Below are 11,301 nucleotides of genomic sequence, written 5' to 3'. Positions count from 1 at the left end.
CACAGATATAACACAATTCACTAATTTATCAGCATTCTGGCCTTGTGAAACTTTAAGTAAAAATCTAATGACATTGTTATTAATGATTCTTCTTTTATTCGGATCAAGAACCCAATTATTCACCTGCTTTTCCAACATCTTTAATTCCTTATAAACTTCATTCATTGAAAACAACATCCATCTAACTTTGTTGTATAGAAGCTAATAAATCAGATTAACATAATAGAGTCTAGTGACGCATGTTTTAGTTTTAGAGCCATGATTAATTTTCACCTGGATTAAGTGTTTGGTGGTCATGTCAGTTCATGTTCTTTGCTTGGTGGCCAGACTCATCATCATCCTAAAAAACTGTCATCAGAAATCGTCATCCTGCAGAGGTAATGGCAGCCACCTGCTCTGCTGCTTTAGCTGCTATGCACCCTGTTCTGTCATCTTTAGGGTTTTAGGGCACTGGCATTAGTCAATGCTGGTTTGTTTTTTTAATTCGACATCATCCAGTCTTCCACAGTCTTAAGCTTCCTGCATTTAGCAATTTTACAACTAACAGAAACTCTTGTTCTTCCCCTTTTGATTTTTATTTGTTTTAATGCATTTTTAAGCTTAAAACATCTTAGTGGTTTGTTTGGATTTCCTTTCTAATTAGGTTCAGCTAACCTGACAGAGTTTTCTAAACCTCTCCGCTATTTCAGCTGGCAGTTCTCTGGCTGTTGTCATGCTTCCTGTAAGTTTACCAGCTGCAAAACAGACATGCATTGGTCATTTCTTTTTTTTTTCTTTTTTACAGTGTCCTGTCTGGCAATGTGGCAATAAGAATAATTGTCTTGATGCCAGAAAGTGTAGCAGTATGGCAATTTTTATACTGCTACACTTGTTTCATGCATGAAAATTGCTTTATTATAATTATGCAGGGAGTTTTACAGTTTATATGGACACTGCAATGTAAATAGAGCAGAAAAACAGAAGAAGAAAAATGAAAAAAGAGAAAAAAGAGAAAAGATGAAAGAAAGAGGAGATAGAAAGGAGACAATGAAAAAGCATTTTCAGTCTGCTTCATCACCTGTAATGAGATGAAAAAACAGCACAACCGAAAGACATGGTACGAGACATACAATAAAGCAACACCTTCAAACTATCGCTAAATAGTAATATTATTAAGTGTGACATGTACTCTGTGTAACCTGAAGATATGAATGTGGGGTTTCTATGTGGAAGTGAATTTTTGAGTACCTGGAGCCAAGCACCTGTAATTGTTTGTGAGGGTGCACTTGTGCATGTAAAGTTTTAACCATAGAAAAAAAATGCTCAATAGTGGTTGTGAAGAGCCGAAGAGGCGCCCCCCCCCAGAGCACTGAGTCCAGCGCCGGGAGACCAAAAAGCCCCAGGCGCCCAAAGTGACCCCAAGAGCGAAGGCACCAAGGAGGGGCCAGCCCTGGAAATCAGACCCCCACCAAGGGAGGAGGAGAGACAGCCCTGAGGAAGTCCCCCAGCTGCCGCCATGCTGGCACCGCGGGGACGATCCGCGGGCTCCGCGGTCATTTCTCTAGAAATATAATTTTGAGGATGACAGCCGAAATTTTCCCCGTCTAGATGTAGACTTTAATTAGTGACATTTAATTTTAATTTTTATTATTTTTTTTTTTTTAGAAATGAAAAAATATATATGGTATAGGAAAATCTGTGAAATCTTTTTTTTTTTTTTTTTTGGCCAGACATTTGATTAGTATTGATTAGGAAAGATGGGCACAGTGGGTAGAACTGTTGCCTTGCAGTAAGAAGGTTCTGGGTTTAATTCTTGGCCCGGGTTCTTTCTACATGGGAGTTTGCATGTTCTCCCTGTGCATACGTGGGTTTTCTCCGGGTACTCCGCCTTCCTCCCACAGTCCAAAACAAGACTGAGATATGCACTGACCATGACAGACTAAGCAGGAGAAAATGGATGGATGGATGATTAGGAAAGAATCTTTACTGAAACAGATAACTGACATAATCAGCAGTGGCGTGCATTGCATAACCAACGTAAGCTCACCCGTATTGTGCTAAATAAAATTCCATTGCTAACGCTAAACTGCCAGACAGCTAAAAAAAAAAAATGAGGGTACTAATGCTAAATGGTAACCACGATTGGCAAATAAAGACTGGTGTTTGTATTGTGCACATATATTATTTAATATATATTATTTATTTAAAAAGCATGTTATTGTATTAAAAATGAAAGAGATTAAATAGATATTTTTTTTCTAACAGATACTGTGTAAAATTTTCTTCCAGCTGTTAATGGTGTTCTCATACTCAGGGTGCGAGGGGATGCCATCATCTTGCTAGATTTCAGGGTCTGCATCAGGCCAACATGTGGGAGTACTCTTCATGTAGTGGTAGTTGACAAACATCCTATAAATCCTTCTCTTTACTTCAATTTGATAAGCAAAGTAAGCCCATTGCATGCCTTCAAAAATCTCTTGCTGCGTTGCATATAGGTCAACATGTAGCAAGCCAGCATCATGCCCTGGGGACTGGACAAGACATGTCCATGTCAGAAAGGAACAAAATGGGGATGTTTGTTAAGAAAATTAAAGTTGGAGAAATCCAAATTATCAAACACAAGAATACGTATCTGTTAAAAGAAAATTGTGTTCCCCTTCTAACAGTCAGCGAATTAGCTGATCCATGACTCCACTTAAGAAATGCAAACATTTTTCTTTGAAATAAGGACTAAAGGCTGGAATTCTAATCCACCGAAATAAGGAGAGACAAACAGTAAAAAGAAAGCTGACAGCTGTATCAGTGCTGCTTGGAGATCATCTGAAAAGGGGAAGTAGAGCTTTGGCAGGGGTTGAAAAAGGAGGGTAACTCCTTCCATGGAAGTCTCTCCACCTGGCCTTGTGTTGATGCAGGTGGTCAGCCAGGCGCACAGACTCTGCCTCTGTTTGCTCTCTTTCTGTGGGTTTATTCAGCTCATGATGACCGTGAGTCCTCCCAGCATGAGCTTAGAGACAGTCTCTCACATTCAGGCAAATCTGCATGCTCCCATGTTCTCTGCATGCCTCTGCAAGGCGATGTTTACCTCTGCACACGCTGAAATCTCCGGGCTTTGGTCTTGGCTGTGCGGTGTCTGTGTTTCTGTGGTTGTTTTCACACAATGTTCTGGCTAACGTAGGATAACATCTGCTTCTTGAGTCAATCCGCAACACAATGCCAAACTGTTTGCTTTCGAAATACTTTAACGGCCTTGTTAAGATGAAAAACAATAAAAACATTCATTAAAAAAAATGATAATTTTAAGCTTTTCCAAACTTCAACAAAGTTTTATTTTTAAAGAGGTAGAATCTCCTCTTTCCAAATCTGCTGTGTGATGTAAGTAATGGTGAGTCAGAAAGATAGTGTGGACCACCCCTCTTTCTATCAGTCAACACAGAAACAAAACAATACAAAGGAAGAAATACGTTGTCAAATCAACATTTTTGGTGTAAAAAAAGTGAAGATTGATCAGAACATTCTTGAAACACAAACACCAGAACCTTCTGGTGGCCACATTTATTTTATGTGCCTATAAACTGCAGGCTCATTTAGGGTAAGGCTCTTCAAATAAGGGCTCAGAAAACTTAGAGCTGCCTCAGCAGCGATCAGCCTTGTTTTTCTAGCTCCACTCCTCATGTCTGTCTCATGTATGTAACATCCGATTCAAAAGTTGGCATTTACTCCTTGTTAGGCCATGGAGCTCTCCATAGGTCTTGGTAATGAACTACCTTTTTATTCAGATGATGAAAACATCTGAATGAGTCACAGCTGACTTTGCACACCAATTTAGAACCGGTTTACATGCAAACTCTATTGTTGAAGCTCATCAAGGCGCATGATGCATCGCATTTTAAGCATCTTGAGCAAGAATGAATTTTGTTTGCAGTGTTTGTTTCTGTACTTTTTCTCCATCTATCCATCTTCTTATACGCTTAATCCCTAACGGGGTCACAAGGGGTGCTGGTGCCTATCTCCAGCTGTCTACGGGCAGGGTGCACCCTGGATAGGTCACCAGTCCATCGCAGGGCAACACAGAGACAAACAACCATTCACACACACACTCACACCTAAGGAGAATCTAGAGAAGCCAATTAACCTAACAGTCATGTTTTTGGACTGTGGGAGGACGCCTGAGTGCCTGGAGAGAACCCATGCATGCTCAGGGAGAACATGCAAACTCCCTGCCGGGAATCGAACCCGGAACCTTCTTGGTGCTGCTCAGTGGTGCATTGCTACCCACTGCACCACTGCAGTGGTGCATTGCTACCCACTGCACCACTGAGCAGCCCTCTGTACTATTTCTTTATATTATAATTATTTTTTAAACAGATATATCAATCAATAAATTATAGCAGTAACTACAATGGAAGCTTACCACTAATAGATGAGGAATAAGTACATATCCACGAGTTTCTCTGCGCACCTCTGCCATCCCATGTTAACTTTTTGTCCTGCAGCAAAGCCCATCTCCATATTCTCCTTTTCTTTAAACTTCAAAAAGCATCATGTCTGTGTTCTTCATCCTCAATTGTTAGGATAATTATCATTGAAGATGTGTGAGTTTATTACACTTTGATATTGGCTGCCTGTTGCGTGTCAGAAATGATGTTTTCCACAATAGTTAACTTCTTACTTTGTTGTGTTTGTCTTGCAGCACAGATTAATATCTGTACGCTGATACTGAGCTTTCTGATAAAGTGGCTTAGGGTACAATGTGCTAACATCCAGCTTAAAAGTTGAGTTCGATCCCTCACTCCCACATACTGTCACTCTGGGTCCCTGAGCAAGACCCTTAACCCCACACTGCTCCCCGGGCGCCTTACAATGGCAGCCCACTGCTCCCCAAGGGGATGGGTTAAATGCAGAGAAGTAATTTCCCTCTGGGATTATTAGAGTTTATAAAATACAAAAAAATAAAAATAAAATGTTTTTTAAAATTTTAATCACTCTTGCAAAATTTTTATTTTTTTTCATAGTGTTGAAAAGGTTGGAAAATATCTTTTTATTAACTAAATGAATATTGGTTAGCAGCCATTCAAGTGATTCCCAGCCCGCTAATTTAGCCTTCTGGGTGTATTTTTTGGTTTTCTTTCTGTTTTTCATTATTACTTTCCACCATATTTTGTCAATTTCAACGGGCACCTTTCTCTCTTTACACTAAAGACCCTGTAACACCTTGACGATTTAAACCAGCGTATGCCTGACATACGAAAAATGCTGGCATACATTGGATAAGTTATGGGTACGTTTTGTATAACTTATGAGCACGCTGAAGAACGCTGAAACATGCTAGCACACATCAACATACAGGAAGTATGTCGAGAAACGCTCAAAATTTTTCGACTTATGCCAGCGTATGCCATACGTGGGCCATACGTTAAAGGTAAATTATTTGATCGTTGACATATGTTAGGTGTAAGTTACTCATAAGTTATAGTGTCTAGCTTATAGAAAACCTATGAGTAACTTATGAATAACTTATCAAGAACTCCAATGCATATCAACATATTTGAGGTGTTCTAGACGACCGCTGAACGTGTCGTATTACCAGCGTTTTGGAATGAAAGGGGGTTCACAGGAGGAAACCGTCACTTCTCTTCCATACTGCATCCCCATCATAGGGTGAGCCAGAAGGTGAGTGTGATGGATACTCTCCGCGTTCACGCCCATGACCAACAAACTTCCTAGCAGACATGACACGGAATCTGCAGCGACTGCAAACCTTCTTTCTTTTTCTTTATTCTTTTTTTGTTTTTTGGTGGATGGTAAACAGCAGCTAAATTAATATCGTGTTCAAAGACATCTTTTTATGCAGGCCGGGTGCCTCCAGGCACGTCACAGCTCCCCTTAGGACTAGGGGTGTGGGAAATAATCGTTTTGGCGATATATCGTGATATCCGGCTGCCCAATATAATATCGATCTTTCACTTCTTAGTATCGATTTTTTTTTTAAATGGTTACATAAAACAATGATGGGAAAATGGGCTACCTCTGCACCACCACTCTGGCAGAAAGCGCTGTGGAGCCCTTTAACTGTGCGTGCAGCACCAAATCTGTATTTGAGGCAGTCACAGTGGAAGAAAACCCCAAACAACATGGATAATAATACCTAATCAATATTTTCTGATGAAAATATACAGCACTTGCTGTTTTATCTCATCATTTGATTTTGATAGCTGGGGAAAATATGGCAATATATAGTGATACTGCAATATCGTGATAATATCGTATCGTGACCCAAGTATCGCAACATGTATCGAATCGCAACACTCATGCCAATACTCACCTCTACTTAGGACAATGGCTTGTGCACCATTTCATGGGCATTAAGCCGCCGTGTGTTATGCATAAGTTAGGCTGTCGTTGGACCTCTGGACTCCTTATGAATACGCTATGTATTAGGGGTGTAAATCACACCCATCATGGCGATTCGATTCAGTATTGATTTCCTGACCCAACGATTTGATTATTCTCAATACTCAAGAATACATCATCTTCTTTTCCTCCGCCATGTCTGTCTTACTGTTTACACGACTGTGTGTGTGCATGCGGAAAGAGGGTTTAGGTTTAGCGCCACTGCAGCATGGGAGTCAGAATTACGTCCAGGAGCAAATGGATAAAAATAGACCGGAGGAAAAAAAAAACAAAAAACATATATCGATACTCTTGCAGACGTGTCGATGCATTGGATCGTCGGCTGTTGGATCGATGCATCGATACAAAACGATTATTATTTACACCCCTACTATGTATACACCCAAAATTGAAAAAATACATAGAAATTTCAGCGTATGCCTGCGTTTTAGGAGATTCTGGGACGTGAGGAATACGCTGGCTAAATCGGCAAGGTGTGATGGAGCCCTAAGATTTTTTAAAAATATTATCTGTTTCCTCCGCTTTGTTTGTATTTTGCATCTTTATTTTGCATAAAGTTAAGTAAGGTTGTTTAGATTTTCTCATGTTCCTCTCCTTCTTTTCTGTGTCCAGGATAACAAAGGTTTTGGAATCGGCCAGTTGGTCTGGGGGAAAATCAAGGGCTTCTCCTGGTGGCCTGGTATAGTGGTGACATGGCGGGCCACAGGGAAACGGCAGGCCAGCCATGGCATGAGGTGGCTGCAGTGGTTCGGAGATGGCAAGTTTTCTGAGGTAATAAAAAAACGAGAATGCTTAACAACTGAGGTGGAAAAAATACGTTTTTCATTAATCTTTTAAAACTTTGCGTGTAATCTCTCTGTCTAGGTTTCAGCAGATAAACTGGACTCTCTCACAGCGTTCCCTAAATTCTTCAGTCAGGCTTCCTACACCAAGCTGGCCTCCTACAGAAAGGCCATCTTTCAGGCAGTAGAGGTACATTTTAATCTCTGTCAGAAGCAGCTGATTGCTAGCATCCTTTGTGGTTGCATTTGATTGCATTCATCATCATTATGCAGCTGATAACTTGCTTTGGCTCAGAAGTTTCGAAAGTTATGATTCTTTTTTTTATCTGACTTGGCTGTAATGGCTGATTTCTTTGTTACAACTAGGAGCTTGAGTGGAAAACTAGGATCAAATGTAAACTTATGGGTTTTTTCAAGCTGGAAACTTAGCATCCAGTAGGATAACATAACTTCTCTGACTCCCTGATTTAAGATCCATTATAGCCATTTCGTAATAGTAATGCAACCATACATTTGTAATTTACATTTAAGTATAAACTTCTTTTCTGTTTCAGACTTCTTAGAGGGTTTTTAGCAGTGGTGTGCAAAATCGGTCCTCCAGGGCTGCTGTCCTGCAAGTTGCTAATGTTTCCCCACTTATGAAAAGCCAAATTTCATTGAATTAAAATGAAAAAAAGCATAACTGAACAAGCTGTCTTAAAGTAGGAAAACCTCAAGGAACACTTAAAGATCTTTTGGCCTTAGGAGAGCTCCAAAAATGAACAAATGTGAGGCATCATGACAAGGACTGTAAGTGAGCACATGCCTCTGAAATTGCATAACTCCAAGTAGCATAAAGAATGCTCTGAGTAATCCAACAGCTTTCTGCTATTTTTTTAGTAGATAAGGTTGTAACTACAAGAGTAAATTTTTCAACACAGGTTGTGACCCATTTTGCTGAAACCCTTGTTAAGATGTATTAGATACATTTGAACCCATAACCCTGATGTCATCAGGCCATCAGGTTCTCCCTGCGATCCTGTCCTCCTTTTTTCCTCAGCTCGTTTTTCCTCAGTTGGGATCAGTTCATCCCCTCTATAAAAGGCAGCCTGTTGTCAGGTTTTGTTCCAGTGAACTTTAAACATGCTGTGCAAAAACCTGGCCTCATCCACACTGTTTTAGAAAGTTTTAGGTCCGTTCCTATTCTGACTTTTAATCTTGAAGAAACCTCTTCTTTCTCTGAGGTTTTTTCATTCTGGTCGGTTACCTGGTTAGAAAGTGTTAGAAAGATCCCCAAAGTTGGTGTCAGGACTGTATTTAGGGTTTTATTTTGCTGGGTTCCTTCTCTTCAAAAAACTGACCTAAATAACTAATTTAAAGGGAAAATAAGTTTTAACTCTAGTTGAACTTTGAACTCAAGGTTTTTGGTTTTGGATCCTAAATATTTATTAACAGTTGTGACCTCAGAGCAGTGGCAATTTCTCATTGAATACTAGGGAGACTAAGCCTTTTAGTAAATTTTGTAAACTTATTGGTCAAACACGCATTTTTATCACATTATAAATGCAGTCATTTAACTGCAATAAGTATTCACTAAAAGGTGCCTGATTTATGAGTGTGTTGCTCATTATTCGGCTGTTTATTTCGTTATTCCTCTTCTCTACTCTATGAGAAATCCCCATTGAGGCTCCAGGCTCCATCTATTGAGGTAAGGAGCAAGAAGTAGAGCCCTGATTGAATAACATGCAAAAATATGTCACTTCCAGTGAGGCTAAACCTCTTAGGGGGTCTATGGGTCAGGGGTGGGTCATGACGCTGGCTGCTTGATGCTGATTGGCAGAACGCTACTCTAGGAGTTTTGACTTACAGTGGCCAGACAGCGAGGAGGTTTTCCTTATGATACAGAACATCTTGTGTTGAACTCATGCCATGATTTGCGGAGTGCTTCCCAACAGCTGTATTTTGCTGTTGTAATGATGTGTTTACCGTTAGCATTTGAGAATGCAATACGTTATGGATGGATTTCATTAACACCATCGAGCCTCCAGTGCTTCAGAGCCATTGCTCTGCTAACAAACTCAAAAGTTACTGTGATAAAAGCTGATGGCCAGGCAATAAGAAACACTGACTGTGATACAACTGGGTTAAAAGAACCACATGTAAATTAGGAGGGTTAGGGTTAGGACCAGAGAATCGTCCTCATCTGTTGGGGATGGCAAGTTTTTTTTTGCTTGTGGCAAACTGTAAATATGATGTCTTTGAACTTTTAATAATTTTTTTTTTTGCATGGTTTTTGGACTTTTGGGTCGAAGTTGAAGGTTGGAAGCAGTAGATATTTTCTTAGCCTAGTAGAATTTGGAGTTCTGCTTAAACTTAGCTTTGTTTTGGCATTTACGAATGCTGTCTTCTCCCCCGTCTAAATCTAAAAGTAGTAAATCTAGCAAACTTGTAGCTGTGTCTCCTGAAACACACATTCTATCAGGAAACAACAGATTTACCAAAAAGAGGCTTTAGATTTACACTCTAGACAAACTTTAACTCTGCACGAAGTACATAGATGAACCGGAGGAGACAGAAGCTTATTTCAACAGGTTAACCATCCTACTGATCAATGATTACCATAAGTCCCAGGGTGTCTGGGGTGCCAAAGGTGAAACATTCTTCTGAGGAGCTGAATCTTCTCAAATAATTTGGACTTCCTTCCATTTCTCCTTCATTTTCAATAGAATGTAGAATAATGACTATAAACAACACATAAAGATCACAAGAATGGCTCATCATTAAAACGTGGTCTAGAGGTTGATATCCAACATGTCAGAGGATGAGAGAAGTAAGACAAGCAAATAACACAAATGTTTCCTAAAGTGCATATTTCTGTAATTATCAGACCAGGTTTGTTCTTGCACGTTAGATTTAGTGTTAAAACGGGTTTCTCCTGCTATCTTTGTGTTCTGCATGCTGGATTACTTTGCAGCGTCAGGTCAGATTTGTTCTTGTAATCAGGTGAATTGTAGATGGAGTGACGTTTCTTTTGCTCACTCAGATGGCCAGTGTCAGGGCGGAGAAGACGTTTCCACCCTGTGAGACGGACAATCCTGAGGACCAGATCAAACCCATGCTGGAATGGGCCAACGGTGGATTCCAGCCCAAAGGGGAAGAAGGACTCAAACCCCCATCCAATGCCAGTGAGAACAACGCCTAACACTTGGACATATCTTATGATCATGATGCCCCCCGTTTTAAGTATCTTGTAGAGATATCTGACTGTCTGTTTATCCCTGCAGACGGTAACCCTCTGGACCATCAGATCCTCAATGTTTCCCTGCCAGAATATTTCCCAAGCGCAAAGCGACCCAAAGTCAGCCCCTTCAAGACCAAGGCTGCGCCCGAAGAGCCCTGTAGCAGAGGTAGGTAGAGCTCAAATGCTATAGTTACAGCTTAGAAATACTGAATCTAGAATCCAATAAGTGGGATTTATGTTCTTGGGTTTGTTTTCACATTCTTCCATCTTCCAGAACAAATGGTGAATGAAGTACAAAAAAAGAAAAGAAGTATAGAAGGTACAGTCTGGGTGCATCAGCTCTTTGTGGTTTTTTTGGATTTGGTGTATTAATATGATTTAAATCTGTTTTTTCGCTTTTCAGAGTTCTGTCTCTCGTGTGGAAAGATGAGAGCAGCAACCTTCCACCCGCTGTTTGAAGGAGGCCTGTGCCAAACTTGTAAAGTGAGGTTTGTTGCAGATGGGGATCTTTAGATCTACGAATGGAAATGTTAAAATGCAGGTGTCTATGTGTTTAGGACGTGTTCCTGGAGATTTCCTACATGTACGACGATGATGGTTACCAGTCCTACTGCACAGTCTGCTGCGGAGGCAGAGAGGTTCTGCTCTGCGGCATAGCCAACTGCTGCAGGTCAGTCCCACACAGAGAAAAGCTTCATCCACATCCCAAAATTTTAGTAGCAACACGGAACATCAGCAAAGAGAAAGAGATCAAAACGATCTTGTAAAAAACATTTGTGTCTTTATTATTCAATCAAAAAAGAAGTTGCTTCAAACAAACAAACAACAGAATCAATAAAAAAAGTAACTTCAATGAAAAGATAAACGTTTTCATTAATAGAAAATAGTTTTTGAATGCAAATAAAAATA

The 11,301-nt window shown here is 40.2% G+C and overlaps 1 protein-coding gene across 1 annotated transcript in view; it reads left to right on the top strand.

Moving 5' to 3' along the window:
* The window catches only part of LOC107096773 (DNA (cytosine-5)-methyltransferase 3B-like), a 62,812-nt gene that overhangs the window by 39,564 nt on the left and 11,947 nt on the right, over positions 1-11,301 (top strand). Inside the window, exons 8-14 of the mRNA XM_015393578.1 lie at positions 7,003-7,161; positions 7,255-7,362; positions 10,195-10,336; positions 10,436-10,558; positions 10,667-10,711; positions 10,796-10,875; positions 10,950-11,108. Coding sequence (XP_015249064.1) covers positions 7,003-7,161; positions 7,255-7,362; positions 10,195-10,336; positions 10,436-10,558; positions 10,667-10,711; positions 10,796-10,875; positions 10,950-11,108 — 816 coding nt within the window. The remainder of the gene's footprint in view (positions 1-7,002; positions 7,162-7,254; positions 7,363-10,194; positions 10,337-10,435; positions 10,559-10,666; positions 10,712-10,795; positions 10,876-10,949; positions 11,109-11,301) is intronic.

Source organism: Cyprinodon variegatus, unplaced genomic scaffold (genome assembly GCF_000732505.1).
Source record: "Cyprinodon variegatus isolate N-32 unplaced genomic scaffold, C_variegatus-1.0 Scaffold649, whole genome shotgun sequence".
Lineage (NCBI taxonomy): Eukaryota > Metazoa > Chordata > Actinopteri > Cyprinodontiformes > Cyprinodontidae > Cyprinodon > Cyprinodon variegatus.
The sequence above is the reverse complement of the archived record's forward strand: the minus strand, read 5'-3'. Positions and strand labels throughout refer to the sequence as shown.